The sequence below is a fragment of the Zingiber officinale genome, chromosome 5B (assembly GCF_018446385.1).
Source record: "Zingiber officinale cultivar Zhangliang chromosome 5B, Zo_v1.1, whole genome shotgun sequence".
Classification (NCBI taxonomy): domain Eukaryota; kingdom Viridiplantae; phylum Streptophyta; class Magnoliopsida; order Zingiberales; family Zingiberaceae; genus Zingiber; species Zingiber officinale.
The window spans coordinates 91,452,955-91,469,175 of record NC_055995.1 but is presented as its reverse complement, the minus strand read 5'-3'; the positions used below and the strand labels follow the sequence as shown (position 1 = coordinate 91,469,175).

Below are 16,221 nucleotides of genomic sequence, written 5' to 3'. Positions count from 1 at the left end.
CCAATCGATTGATCATTTATCGCGCGCACAGAAGCATTCTCAATCGATCAGACGATCGATTCAAGTCTCCTCAATCGATTGGTCAATCAATTGAGATATGACCGTTGCATAGGATGAGATACGATCGTTCCCAATCTGTTGGGATTTTCGAGCCGCAAAAATCGCTTTTTCGCGTCGCGGAAACCCCGAATCTCCCTAGCCAACGGATCCGTGCGAAGAATAAAATTCAAAAACTTTCGAGTACGAGTTTCAAACTCTAGATCTACAGTAGATAAGAGTATTACCCTTGTAGCGAAGCCCTTCGCGTTCCCGCTCGTCCAAATGGTGTCGGATCTCGAAGTTGTCAACATAGACAACTCTCTATACGTATCCACACAAACAACTCAATGGAGAGAGAGCCTTAGAGTGTGCTAGCACTCCAAAGGGTCTCGGCAATGGTAGAGGAGGAGAGGGAGAGGGAGAGCTTGAGGAAGAGGATGAAGTGAATGCACATGAATGAAGAAAAATCAATATTTTCTTCACTATGTGTGGCCGGCCACAATTGTAACTCCTCTACAATTAATGTGGTTGGCCACATTAAATGGAAAGGAGGCTTGTAACCTCCATGATGTGGCACACACCTAAGTAACCATGATGATGTGGAGCATCATCATTGGTCCACATCTTGCCAACTCACCAATGAGGTGGCATAAAGTCAAGTCAAACTTGACTCTTCATCTTCCTCTCAAGTCAAGTCAAACTTGACTTAATCTCTCTCATGGTTGATCTAATCCAACCATTTAATTCAAGCCAATTTAATATAATGAATATAATTCATTTAATTAAATTGATTCAATGAATCATAATCTAAATTAGACTCATTGAACACATGAATTAACTTGAGTTCAACTCAATTAGCCCAATTAGGATTACTCTTAATCTAATTTGATTCATCAAATGAATCTAATCCTCTTGGTTCATCATATGAACCTAATCTCCATCTAATTGTCCTTAGTGTGTGACCCTATAGGTTCTTGTAACGTTGGCAATGCCCCTAAACCCATTTAGGAGCATAAGTAATGAGCGGTATCTAGCAACACATCATTACTACCCAATGTTACAAGAATGTTGAGATCCAACATCACCTTGTGACTCCTCACAAAATATGACAAGTGTCCTTCTATCCTAGACATCTAGATTGATCAATGTGAGGCATAGACCGTGTCATCCTCTAATCAATCTAAATCTTGAACTCCAAGTAGACTCACTAAATCAAATGAGCTCAATATCTCATATTGACTTATTTGGGCATGGGCATGCACTTCGTGGTCTTATTCTATCAAGAATATCGATGTCACTCCCGTCATATAGGAGGGATAGATCTCATCTACATCACTCACATCCTCTGCATAATTCGTTACATACCCAGTAATCACCTTTATAGTCCACCCAGTTATGGGTGATGTTTGACGAAACCAAAGTACATAACTCCTTATGTAGGGATCCATGGTGACTTTAGGTCTAAGGACTAGTAGTCATACTAATAGCCACATGAGAAAGTATATGACACTCATATAATGATCCATGATACTTTCTCATGGCGGGTCATTCAGTATACATTCTCCAATGCATACCCATGTGTCAACTTGATATCTCTATATCCATGACTTGTGAGATCAAGTCATCGAGTTGACCTACATGCTAGTCTTATTGCATTAACATTGTCCCTGAATGTTAATACTCGACTAGGAATGATTAAGAGTAGTGTTCCCTATATCATCTCACTATCGATTCAACCAATCGATTGATATAGGTAAGAACCTTCTACTTAAGAACGTTATTATACTTAGTTTATTTGGCACCAATACAAATAAGTATAATAACAAAAAACCAAATGTCTTTATTTATATAGAATATGATACAACAAGTCCATAATACAATCATCAAATGATTGGCTCTAGGGCTCTAGCTAACATCCAATCTATCGGTTGATCGATTGGAGATGTTTATCGCGTGCACAGAAGCATTCCCAATCGATCAGACGATCGATTCAAGTCTTCCCAATCGATTGACGGTTTATCGCGCGCACAGAAGCATTCCCAATCGATCAGACGATCGATTCAAGTCTCCCCAATCGATTGGTCAATCAATTGAGATACGACTGTTGCATAGGATGTAGGTTTTGGACGGTTGAGATCACTGGGATCTGACGTGGAAATCGATTGAGAGGAGGTCCAATCAATTGGGAGCCCTAGAAGGGCAGACATAAAGGCGACAACGAGTTCAAACGTTGCAACGCTTCTTCTCCACTGCACCCGATCTTCTCCGATACTCTCCGCCAGTTCTTGGAAGCTCTTGGGGACAAGTGTTGTTATACTTCCAAGGTTCAAGAGGCGATCTACATCAACAAGGTCAAACAAGAAGCGGTTTTTATTTTGTATTCTTGTATTTCCTTCTTGCGTGTGTTGTATCTTGTTGTGTTGGTGTTGTAGGAGGTTTCTCCACCTCCGATAGTTACCGAGAAGGAGTATTTTTCATAGTGGAGAGTGTGTTGTGTATGGATCCTTGGATTAATCACCTCTTCTTGAGGTGGATAAAGTAAATCTGTTGTGTTAGCATTGGAGAGGTTGCTTTAAGTTTGATTCCGCTGCAAATCATCACGAATCAAGCCCATGAAGCATGATGAGCTATTCACCCCCTAGTTACAAATCGACACTAATAAATGGTATCAAAGTGAGATCGTTTTTCACTGGAATCATCACCGAAAAGGGCAACAAGTTAGAGGGAGAAGAAGTTGAAGCAAGTTTGACAAAGTCAAAGACTTCAAAAGAGCTCAATATTCCAAGATGGATTTGGATATGACACAAGGGTGCCTCCACCATACACATGACAAGCTTCGATTCTTGGAAATAAAGAATCGAAAAATCCTTTATAATAGAGATAGAGCAATGGTTTACTCTCATGGAAGGTTTTGAAGTTCCAACAAATAGCAAAGGTAAAATTCTCAAGAAGAGCAAGTGGAGTCAAGAGCAAATCCAAAGATGTGAGGCCAATGATAAAGTGACAAAGCTATTTGTCAATCTATTGCCTAGCAACATCTTGAAGCAAGTGGGAGAATTTGAGGATGTTAAGGAGCTATGGAGCAAATTGACTAAAATCCATGAGATCCCCTCCACTATACTAAACCAAGAAAAATCCAAAGAGAGCGACTCATTGGATCAAGACCAAGAGAAAGAGGACTCCGACGTTGAGAGATGCTCAACTCCCGAAGAAGAAGTCCAAGAAGTTTCATCCTCAAAGGAGTGCAACCAGAAAAGCAAAGAGGGAGCATACTCTTTGTTTCATGTGCAAGAGGATGAAGATGAAGAGACCTCCACCTCTAGGATTGAGGGGGAGTGTCATTCATTGACACCGGAGAAAGAAGAAGCTTCTACTTCCGGTTTAAATGGAGAGGAAGATGATACTGCCTCCACAAGTCAAGAAAAATCATATGAAGGATCATGTGCCACCCCTACAAGCAAAGGTATAATAATTTCAATTCTTAATAATAAAAGTCATATTATTTGCTTTGAGTGTAGGAAAAAAAGGTACTACAAGAGTAAGTGTTCTAAATTGGACAAGAAGAAGGGTCAAGTGACACCCAAGGCTAAAGAGAAGGCCAAGGAGGTCGGCCCCATGACAAAGAAGAGCAAGGAACACATTGTGTGCTTCTCTTGCAATCAAAAAGGGCATTACCGAAGTCAATGTCCTATGGGGAAGAAATCGGCCAAAGTCAAAGGAAGAAACTCAAGTCAAAGGGGAGCTTCTGAAAAGAAACTCAAGGTACCATTTGTTGAACCAATTCCTTTGACACATGATAAAAGACATGCTAGGTCTAATTTATATCATTTTAATGTTATTTATCATGAAAATCAGAAGCATGATAAAATTAAGGAAAAATATGTAGATTATCATGCTTAGACTACCATACCTAGGGTTAGAAAGGTAGATAAAAACTTAGGCAAAATCTCTAAGAATTTTGAGTATAGGTCTAAAAACAAAAATGTTCATAGGAATCAGGAAAAATCAAAATCTAAAGATTTAATGTTGTGAAACTAAGTCTTGAGGTCAAGGCTTGACAAATTGGAAAAGACACTAAAAATAATGGAGAATATCAAGGGGCAAAATGAGCATAACCAAGGCTTAGGAACACAAAAGCCATCAAATGGCTGTAGAGGTTTGGGGTACAAACCTAAGACTAAGAAGGATGTGGCTTCATATCATAGGGTTTCATATAGTTATAAAATCAACCCTAAGTTTAGGGGTCAAGTCAAAGATACTAGAAAAGTTATCCCTAGAAGTATTTTTGCCAAGATCAATGTGACTAAGACTTCTAGAAAGTCAAAGAAAGTCACCAAGAAGGTCACATGGGAAGCTATCCTTAGAGTTGACCTAGAGAAAGTGACCAAGACTTCTAAGAAGCCTAGAAAGGTTATTAGAAAGGTATTTAGGGAAGTCATCCCTAGTGAATACCTAGAACACACAAGGAGCACCAATAGGTTTTGGGTTCTTAGAAGCATATTCTCTACATCCTAGATGGGTTTAGAGAGTGTCAACTCTAAATGGGTAGGGTGGTTAACCCAACCTTGATAAAGTTGACACTTGTAGGTATTTTCAAGGTTTTTGTTAACATATGAAAATGAAAAGGATTAATTGTTTACTCTTTGAAAGAATAAAATGTGTCAAAATTTGAGGAATTAGACTTAATTTTAATTGACACCAATAGAAAAAAGCAAAAGAAATGTCAAGTTGGGTTTTGACATTTTCTTTAAGAAGATAGGGGTCATCTAGATTTAATTTTAAGCTTAGCCAAGAATTAATGATACTTAGATAGATTATCTAGGTATATTTTATTTTTACTAAATTGTCATGCTTTGTTTGCCCATCATATGCCATGACATCATATTTTATATTCATATTTATTATGAAAAATACACAAAAATACCATGTCATATTATACATACATCATGTAGCTAAAGCATATTTTTCTTTTAAAAATTACTTATTTTGATGTATGACATAAAATCATCATGCATTATTTTAATTTCCTTGTAATTAAGGACAATGACATTTACTAACAAGTGACATCCTATGTGGATGATCATAATTTAAAATGCCTAAATAGATATGCATGATCCCTAGTTTAAAGCAAAATCAAAATCTACATCTCACATAAACTATAAGGTGACTTATATGTGTTTTAGTGCACATTAGATACCAGTGAGATATTGGGATGATGAACAAGACTTAAGATGTTGATTTAGTGCATCTATTTGAGTTTTGATTTCATCAAAACACATAGTTATGTGTACTCCAATCATTGGGAAAGCTAATGTATAAATCATATGCATTGAACCCAAAGAACATGGTTGGAAATTAGTTTTGGAAATCATTTTAAATATACTTTGAAAAATCTTGGTGAAGGTTATCTTTTGATAGTAATCATCATTAAAAAGTTAAACACAAACTTGAAAGAAACATTGGAGTTTTTACAAGTTTTCGATTTTGTGTCAATCTTTGAAAATAAGGTGTATTTTCTTAGAAAACTATTTTTCCATGATAATATATGCCTTAAATAATGTCTACAAGAAGTTTCATGATTTTTAGAATTTTGTATAATTCTTAGGGCATTTCTGAATTTGGATTGAAATTGGATTTCAGAAATTTAGAAACCAATCAGTCGATCGATTGGAAAGCCTCAATCGATCAGTCAATCGATTGAGAAAGAGTTTCTAGTGAGCAGAGACTCGCGGAATCGATCAGTCGATCGATTCAACTCTACTGGATCGATCAGTCGATTGATTCAAGCAGTTTTTCCGCGAGCAGAAGCTTGCAGAATCGATCAGTGGATCGATTGAAATGGCGTCAATTGATTGAGCCTCAACCCCAATTGATTGAGAAGGCTGATTTTGGTTGGGAAAGTCTGATTTCAACACTTTAAGATATTTTTAGCTCTTTAACTACTCCTAACCCCTTGGAATATATTTATATACATTTAAGGGTAGTTTTCATGATGAAAACAAGAAGGAATGGTTAAGGAACACTAGGTTGAAGTTTAGGATGAGGTTGGTTTCAATATTGAATCCTTTAAACCTCAAAACTTTAAGTTTTGGGTTTCCTAAAGGTTTAGGGATTCCAAGTCATTGTTGGTGCAATGATATAAATTTGGAGCATGTCTTTAGGGGGAGTCACTCTTTAAGGACATGAAAATTAATTTTTTTTAAACACCATAGAAGATGGTTAACCTTCGTTAGAGTAAATGCTCAAGGTTGAGTATTGAAAAATAATGGAGAGTAGATATCTTCATTGTTGAGTTGTGGATGCTCTAGAATGAACATTATGAAGTGGATTAATGCTCAAGGGTGAGCATTGAATACAATGAAGGGTATGTGATGTTCATTGTTGGAATGATGAATGCTCTAGGATGAACATTGTTAAGTGGTTAATGTTCAAGGGTGAGCATTGAAGATAATGAAGGGTGTAGAACCTTCGTTGTGGTGTTGTGGACAACATGTGAGGTTTTGAACAACGTATGAGTAACTCTTCAGGAGGAGAGTTTTTGATGTGTGCCAAAGGGGAAGAATGTAGGGTTTAAGTTAGACTTTCATTACCTAAGAGGGAGTTTGCCCTCTAGGAAAGGGAGAGAATAAAGGAAACCCTCATTCATGCTTTTGCATGAAGAAGAAGTTGAGGCTATGAGATTAGCCTAACTTAAAAGTATTATCAAACATTAAAAAGGGAAAGATTGTTAGTGTAATATTCCCTAGGTCAAGGTTGACCAAGTTGACTAAGCTTGAGTTGGCTCAAGTTTGAGTCTTGATGTGTGAGTTTTGATGTTTGACAATATATGGAGATTGCAGGTGCAATCGTCCGGGCAAGGTTTAATCAGTTTGATATGAAGAAGAGTCAAATATGTTAAGGTTAATCGGATACTTGATTGGGAAAGTTTTAACTGGAGGTTAGGCAAAGGCAAGTCCTGGTGAGTGAAGCCAGACAGGTGAAAGTCCTGGTAAGTGAAGCTAAGTGAAAATCCTAATGAGTGAAGTTAGGTGAAAGTCCTAGTGAGTGAAACCAAGCAAGTGAAAGTCTTAGTGAGTGAAGTCGGACAATGAGAAAATCCTAGTAAGTGAAACAAGGTGAAAATCTTAGTGAGTGAAGCTAAGTGAAATTCCTAATGAGTGAAGCTAAAAAGATGGAAAGTCTTGGTGAGTGAAGTCAGGCAGATGGAAAGTCTTAGTTATTGGAGCAATTCCAATGGTCCGTGCGACGATGTGTTTTGGTGTTTAGGAAAAGGGTTTAAGTTAGGATTACCCTCGTTATTTGATATGTGTATGTAAGTGTGCAGGTTTGCAGGATACACATATGACTCAGCTTGATGGCTTCGGGTCCGGTGAAGGATGGGACATCCGAGGGACCATGGATAAGGGCCGAGGGAAGCGACTTCGAGGCATACGCGAAGGATGACATTAGGGATGAGCCGTAGGCTTGAATGCATTCGAGCGATGAGAGTCAAAGGAAGTAGACTTGCAGGCAAGAGGTCAAAGCTGCAAAGAAGAGTTAAGTAAGTCGTGAGGATCCGAGTGCGAGAGAAATGTACTTGGGAAGGGGAACCCTAGGCATAGGGTTGTACCAGTCAATTGATATTGGGATCAGTCAGCTGGTGGTGGGCACAGAGAGGTTTTGTGCTCGAAACAGTTGGGATCAATCGACTAGTCCATGGTATCAGTCGACTGGTAGAGAGTCGTTGGGCTGGCACCGGTCGACAGGTGCAAGGACTAGTCGACTGGTAATGGTAAAACAACAGGGATATTTTCTTCCAAGCTCTATAAGAAGGAGCTTGGGATGGCCGGCTAAGGTGATGAAATTAGACTTGGTTAAAGTCTAATTATTAGTCACAAGAGTTCTCAAGTGCTTGTGTAATCCAAGAGATCTTGGTGAGTTTTGTGGTGAGGTCTCTCCACCCACAAGGAGCGACTTGAGATAGCCGGAGTTTGTCAGGAACTAATCCATTGACGGATTGAGGGATTGTCCACATTACGGACAGCCGCGGAGTAGGAGCAAGTTATCTCCGAAGCACGTTACATCGACTTGTATTGGTTTGCTTATTCTTTCTTTGCCTTTAGCTTTTGTATTCATATTTAGTTTTGTATTATTCCACTGCGCAACTAATGAATACGTAGGAAGCAATCGAATTGGAGGCATAACTATTCAACCCCCCTTCTAGCCGGCCGCAAGATCCACCTACACTAGTGAGTGAAGTTAGGTAAATGGAAATACCTAGTGAGTGAAGCCAGACATGTGGAAATCCAAGTGGGTTAAGGTTGACTGGACACCTGGTATTGGAAAGTCTAAGTAGGTCAAAAGAGTGACCGGATACTTGGCACAAGGAAATCCAGGTGGGTCAAGGTTGACCGAACATCTGGTGTTGGGAAGTCCAAGTAGGTCAAAGGAGTGACCGGATACTTGTCACAAGAAAATCCAGGTGGGTCAAGGTTGACCGGGCATTTGGTGTTGGGAAGTCCAAGTAGGTCAAAGGAGTGACCGGATACTTGTCACAAGGAAATCCAGATGGGTCAAGGGTGATCGGACATCTGGTGGAAGGAAGTCCAAGTGGGTCATGTAGGACCGAACACTTGACACGAGACGGTAAGTCCTAGTGGGTCAAGGTTGACCAGACACTTGCCACGAGGAGAAAAGTCCAAATGGGTCAAAGGATTGACCGAACACTTGGTAAAGAAGTCCCAGCAGGTCAAGGTTGATCGGATGCTAGGCATGAGGAGTTCCAACAAGTCATGATTGACCGAATGTTGGATTTGGGACCCTTGAGCTTGAGTTAAGCAAGTAAAGGGTGGTCAATCGATCAACCGATTGATTGGGAGAATCCTGCGATAAACAACAACCCAATCGATCGACCGATCGATTGGGGGTGTTTATCGTGCGCACAAAAGTCTTCCCAATTGATCAGTCGATCGATTGGGCACCGCCAATCAATCGGGTGATCTATTGGGGCTAGTTTTCTCGTGCAAATGCGAGGAAGTATGAATCGATTGGTCGATCGATTCATGCCTTTTCCAATGAGAGCACAGAGGTGTTCTGAATCGATTAGATGGTCGATTCAAGTCTCCCCAATCGATTGGTTAATCGATTGGGATACGAGTGTTGCACAGGATGTAGGTTTTGGACGGTTGAGATTGCTGGGATCTGACGTGGCAATTGATTGGGAGGAGGCTCAATCGATTGGGAGTTCTAGAAGCACAGATATAAAGGCGACGACAAGTTTAAACGCTGCAACTCTTCTTCTCCAGCGCACCTGATCTTCTCCGACACTCTCCGCCAATTCTTGGAAGCTCTTGGGGACAATTGATGTTGCACTTCTAAGGTTCAAGAGGCGATCTACATCAACAAGATCAAGCAAGAGGAGGTTTTTTACTTTGTATTCTTATATTTCCTTCTTACGTGTGTTGTATCTTGTTGTGTGAGTGTTGTACGAGGTTTCTTCATCTTCGATAGTTATCGAGAAGAAGTATTTTTCAATCGACTCTAACAACTACTAACCATTAATACATGTGGTAAGGTATAAAAGAAGATATGTTGAAACATGTTACATGCATCAAAATATATATAATCCTTCCATCCACCTTAATTTAGGTGTTAAAATGAAATTAATCCCATTAAAGATCTTTACTTATTTTTGAATTCCGGATTTGCCCAAATCAAAAGAATCTCTCTCTCTCTCTCTCCTTGGGAGGATTTGGTCCGCTCGAGTTCCGGCGGTTTCGGGTTCCTCTTTCGATGCCTTCCTCCTCGCCTTCCTTCTTCTCCATTCTCCTCGATCTCCTATTGCTCTCCATCTCAATCCCCTAATACCCATGAGTCCACAGGCGGATCCCGCTCCGGAAGGTGACGCCGGGGTGGTCGAGCGGAGGAAGAAGTCCAAGAAACCCAAATGTATGTCTTTTGTTGATGTAATCCTTGTTTTTTTCTGTAGGTAGGTTGATCGGATATTGGATTGTGCGATAATTTTGATGGTATAAAACAATGTATCGAGGTTCGAGGAAGATATTTCTTTCCAAGAAGTTTATATTGTTGCTTATGCATTTTCACTTGGATAATTATATTGTTCTGTTTCAGTGTGTTACAGATTGAAATTCTGTAGACAAAATTATATTGGTTGTTCTAGAGTGAATTGGATCATGGATACGCATCTTGGTTGTCTGTAGACAAAATTGATTCAGAAGTTAAAATTCTTGTTTGATTTTTTTTTAATGCCGTGGTCATTAACTTAACTGAGATTTAGTTAAATTATGTGGTATGGGACAATTTCCTGGGCACCGAGTAAGAAAATTTTTCTAGTGGTTTGGCATTGGATTGATGTTAAAGTGCTTTATCATGCCTGAAAAGTTGGCAATTATTTTCCATGCACATTCGGAATATGCAACGTTAGTCTACACCGACCAAAGTTACTATGACGAGTAGAATTCTTTACAAATTGAAATGAAAGTTCACCGTTGATTTATTAAGCTTTATAAAGCAAGCAACTCATTTAGTTATTTGAATCATCCTCCTGTTTTTTGCCATGATTTGGGAAGTTATATCAAAGTTGCTTTATATATATATATATATATAAAGATTTGTTATATTGGCCAACTCATTTTGCGCAACTGTCCTGCGTGACTGAGTGAGTCGGGATTTCTGGAAGTGAATCGGGCTCTCGGAATTGAGTCGTGGCGTCCAGAATTGATCCGGATGACCTGATTTTTCAGTGAGTCGCGGATGCTATCGCGCACAGGGAGTCGGGCAGGATATCACACCTCTCTCTCTCTCTCTCTCTCTCTATATATATATATATATATATATAATTGAATCACATTAGTTACATTTATTCATTTTAAGAGTGTATATGTCGAAACTAGCCATTTATCTTTCTTTCATACCTTCTCTTCATGTTTGATTGACATTGAATGTTTTCCGAATTCTAGATTCAAGATTTACACAACAAGAGCTTCCTGCTTGCAAACCTTTATTAACTCCAACTATTGTAAGTAAGCATGCTGATTTCACAAAATTAAATTGAAAGGTAGAGAAGTGCTTTTGAATATCTAGATTTTCTCTTTCGTTCTTTCAGGTAATATCAACATTTTCTCTCATTGGAATTCTCTTCATCCCAATTGGACTCACTTCTTTGTCTGCATCAGATATTGTAATTTTTCTCGTCTGTTATACTTCAGACCTCAAAGAATTGTTGTTAATCATGCTTGTTTGAGATGTAGGTGGTTGAAATTGTGTATAGATATGACACAGAATGCATTCCACAACAGTCACAGAATGACAAACTTGCATTCATCCAAAGCAGTGAGACTAACAAAATTTGCTCAACTACTTTGACTGTAAGTGTATCGGATTGTGATATAATTTAGTTTTTTTGTGCAAGAACTTGTACAAATTGAGCAATAATTCATATTTCAGGTGCCTAAAAACATGAAGGCTCCTGTTTATATTTACTATGAGCTCGACAACTTCTATCAGAACCACCGCAGGTTAATGCTTCTGTTTATTGGAATTTTCTGCAACATTGTATTGACTAATATGTGCCTATTTGGATTCATTAAAGGGGTCCATGATTTGGACCAAGGATGCATTTTGACTAATTGCTCCTGTTTTTTAATTATTTGTAAATATCTGCAACTTCTAATTAACTATTGATCTACCCCTAATGTATCAAGCATTCCAACCTAATTGTGTCAATACATATTTATACTTGTATTGGCTTATATTTTCCATGTTATCATCTCCATTTTCAAATTTAGCATCATTAATTAAAGGTTGTTGTTTTGGTTGTGTATGAAACTAATTTTGTTTATTTTCATAAGCATGAAGCTCTCATCAGTCGTCTGTCTGCCAATCACTTTAAAAAATAGTTACTGAAATTCATAAAACTCATAGTTTATATGCGATCATATTAGCTATTCATCTGGTACTCTCACTTTTGATTTGTATGTTGCATATGCCTAAAGTCTATATTCTAGCATGAATAGAACGTGCAGCACTTTAGAATCTCTCTTCAACCTACAATGCAGTCTCTGTTTTTTCTATTCAAATGTGATATAGGTATGTTAAAAGCCGAAACGATAAGCAACTAAGAAGTAAGGCATACGAACAAGAAACTACTAATTGCGCACCTGAAGCCACAACTGCCAATGGGTCTCCCATTGTTCCTTGTGGCCTCATTGCTTGGAGCTTATTCAATGACACATACTCATTTGCAATACAAAACAAAGTCATTGAGGTGAATAAGAAAAACATAGCCTGGCAAAGTGACAAAAATAACAAATTTGGAAGTGATGTTTATCCCAAGAACTTCCAGCAGGGAGGTTTAATAGGAGGTGCGAAGCTCAACGAAAGCATACCTGTAAGTGCTATTCTTTGCTCAATTTCCTTGTGTTTTGTTTTATTGAATGTGGTAGTGATAGTTGTAATAAAACTCGCAGTTGAGTGAGCAAGAAGATCTCATTGTTTGGATGAGAACAGCTGCCCTTCCACAGTTCAGAAAACTATATGGGAGAATTGAGACAGATCTTGCAGCTAACGAGCAAATCTCAGTGACAATAGAGAACAATTATAACACCTATAGCTTCGAGGGGGAGAAAAAGTTGGTGCTTTCTACTACCTCCTGGATAGGTGGGAAGAACGATTTTCTTGGTGTCGCCTATCTCGCAGTTGGCAGCCTTTGCCTATTTCTTGCGCTGGCGTTCATAGTTCTTTATCTGCTCAAACCCCGGTAAGTGTTGTCAATGGGCAAAATTTGAAGTTGACAAAGGTTTGAATTGGAAGTGATAAACCTGTTGAGTCGTAGTATCACACTAACAGCATGCATTATGTTCTTCCAGGACTCTTGGAGATCCTTCATATTTATCCTGGAACAAGAACCCTGATGGACATCAGTAAACTTTCAGCTCAAGTTGCATTTCCTAAGTTGGTATGATCTGTGCAAGTGTAATTGCTCCCTTATCCATGTACGTTCATGTATATAAGATTTAGAAATGCACACACTGGATTTCTTCATGATTTTGGCACATTCAATGGAAATATGACCTTTCTTATGTTAATGTGCAAGTTGTAGATTGATTAATATTGTGTTTGAAATGATCTTGATCAGTGGAGCTTGTTGCGAGCATGAATCTACTATCATAAACATTCCAGCACTTTGCTTTATTTGTAAGCAACAATCTATTTTCAGAAGTTAACTTTAAGGATTCCACAATTTTCACGCAGCCAGTCATGTCAAAAAAAAATGAACTATATCTGACTCACCATCCAGAATATATGTGAGCCTCGAGGGAACATTAACAAGCCCTTCAAGAAATGGGGTGACAAAACAGTCACCACGAGTTATGCCTTGTCTGATGCTGATCACCTTCGAGAAGGCTATCCTGAAGGCCCCTTCATCCAAGAGCTGTCTCGTTAAAACAGAGTCACTCTCAGGAAGGACAGCAAGGAGCCCAACAGCATCTGCCTTCTCTTCTGAGATCCCATTGTTCTCTGCAATGACATTAATCAAGTTGCTGAGTTGGTCAGCAGTGCCACGAAGAGCATCAGCTAGCTCTTGGCCCATGAAAGGAGAGATATTATGCAAAAGCTTTATTGAGGCTACTCGAACATCTCTTTGCGGTGCTTCGACAAACTGAATGATACTAATGGTAGCACCAGAGCTTCTTATGGCAGCAACAATATCAAGAACTGTGGTTGAAGAACTTGTGAGGCCGACAAGCACCTGAAGAAGTTTGCATGCTATTGCAGGCCCAGTGTTGCTGATAAGATGAAGAAGATTGTGAACAATGTCTTCAGAAACCAAGGTACGGTGATCTTGATCGAGGGGGATTTTCTCAAAATTAGCACCTGAGGAGACGATGTTGGCAAGAACCGTTGCAGATACCTCTTTCAACCTCATAGGTAACTGGTTCATGCCTACAGTGAAAAGGTCTTTCACAAGTGGTGGAAGGATGCCAGCATGGATAAGTATTTTTGCACTAGTCTCATAGGATGATATCTGGTTCAGAGCCTTCCGCTTCTCATGACTTCAACAAGTATTGAACCAGCTGTCTGGGCAACAAAGATTTTCACATCATTGCTCAAAACATCTCTCCAAGATAGGCAGCCATTGAGAGTTGTGTTTCAGGAGACCCTCCAAGATTTGCACACAGTTTAGTTATAGGATCGCCTAGAAAGACACCATCACTAGTAGTCCAATTACAAAATGAAAGATTAGATATTTGGATATAGTCTGTTTAATGTCAACAATGCCAATTCAATGTTTAAATTAGTAATCAGACAAAAACAGCATAACTAGAGCTGCACTGAAACATTCTTCTTAGAAGATTACAAGATGAAGGAAGATGCACATTAGCAGAAGTGGAACTCTAAAGAACTAAAAACAAATGGGTTAATTGATAAATCTATTTTGTGCTTTAGAGGTCATAGAACTAATGAGCCAACAAAACATGTTGCCTTTGGCTTTGATTAAAATCGTCATTATAAGAGGAATAAAGTTGCAATGGCGTCTAAATACTAAGGTAGTAATATTAATTATGTCATTGAAAGCCAGCTCAAAAAAGTGTCCTCTGATACTACATCACACTGCTCAACTTTGGATGATGACTCACAGTAAATTTACAAAATTAAGAAATAGTCAAAAAGAAATTTAATGCTAAATCCTTTAAAAACTAACAAAGCATATGCTAGATTTAGTAATTAACCCAAACAAAATGATCCCTTCAGTATGACGAACCAACAAAGATATTCATGTAAGAACTTTTTCTTTTTGCTCAAAACTGAATCCTTGTTTTTTAATAAGAAGAAAATAAACTAATATGGAAAAGAAAGCAGAACAATAGAAATGTTCAGGGAAAAGCTGGAACGAGAAAAAAACTTGCTGCTGAGAAAAGTGAGACATGCATTTATTATAATCAAAATATCCTATTATTTACAAAACATAAAACATAAAAGAGAGAACAAATAGCCTTAACAAGAGTAGAAAATCACCTTCAAGAAGAAGGGTAAGAAGTGGCTGCAGCCTGCCATTTTCAGCCATTTGCCTCACATTATTTTCACATTTTCCTAAATTTTAACCAAAGATTCAGATTTTGAAAGCTCATATAATAATGAAGTGGCTTCATTTCTTTTGGTCCACTCTTGAATGGTATTCCTCAGAGCTATGCTGGGGTTTAACTCAGTGCTCCTTAATTCTTTATGTGTTAATGGACAAGTTGGCCTCCTTCCACTGTCCTTGCATTTCTTGAACCATCCCTGAATTGCTTCTCACTCAAATGTCTGCCCATTCTCTATGATAACTGGATCTCGCATTATTTGTCTTGTAAGTGGACAAAGAAATGATTCATAAATAGGATCGACATGTACATTATCACGATAGCTCTCCTCTGAATGACTATCAGAATCCAAGTTACCATCCCAATTCTCTGCCATTCTATGGAGAAACCTGACATACAAGAAAGCAATGCCTCCATGATGATCAATGATAAAGCATAATAGATGAAAATATAAATGGTAAAACAAAATCAAGGAGAAATTGATTTGACTTCCTTTGTTTTACCTTGATGGATTTTGGGGAAAAAAAAAATATATAATTTCAAATGAAACTGAAACCTAGCCAAAAAAACAAAAACAAAAAAGAGAGAGAGAGAGAGAGAGAGAGAGAGAAACATTCCTTTTAAACCTAACAGGAAGCTGAGCATCAATCCAGCTTAATCCGCTATCAGTTTCAGCTAGCTATTGACTAGAAATATATCTATCACCAAAGGAATATAGTAATTATATTGCATGTGTACCACTTAAAAAAAGATTGAAGGAAAGAATACAAGACACTGGTGATAGTGCTCCATCTAACCCATAAATATGCACATGTTTAGGTTTTTTTCTCATGCTCTAAATAAATTGGGAGGTTTCAGATTTTAGAGCTTGTAGGGATTGGCTTGTTGTTCTTGCTAATGACGTCATGGTTAAGTCCTTTTTTTGTGCTCTTAATTGATTGTGAAGAGGGTGGGTTTCGGATGTTATAGGATGTGTTATAAAATCTATGTTTAGTTTACACATCTTGGTTTAAATTCTGTTTTTGGAGTTTAGTCCTCATGATGTTTCACAATAAATTGCTTCACGTTTATTATTGGTTTACCCTTGGAAGTTAGAGAT

The 16,221-nt window shown here is 38.3% G+C and overlaps 1 protein-coding gene and 1 pseudogene across 1 annotated transcript; one reads left to right on the top strand and one right to left on the bottom strand.

Annotated features, from left to right (window-relative positions):
• The first annotated feature begins 9,724 nt into the window (after positions 1-9,724).
• LOC121984986 (ALA-interacting subunit 5-like) lies at positions 9,725-13,118 on the top strand. Its single transcript, XM_042538201.1, has 8 exons — positions 9,725-9,966; positions 10,998-11,056; positions 11,144-11,218; positions 11,289-11,405; positions 11,485-11,555; positions 12,127-12,427; positions 12,507-12,796; positions 12,906-13,118. The coding sequence occupies exons 1-8, from the start codon at positions 9,888-9,890 to the stop codon at positions 12,961-12,963; spliced, it is 1,050 nt and encodes a 349-aa protein (XP_042394135.1). The 5' UTR covers positions 9,725-9,887; the 3' UTR covers positions 12,964-13,118.
• Positions 13,119-13,294: 176 nt separating this feature from the next.
• LOC121986829 lies at positions 13,295-15,498 on the bottom strand (annotated as a pseudogene).
• Between the last annotated feature and the right edge of the window lie 723 nt (positions 15,499-16,221).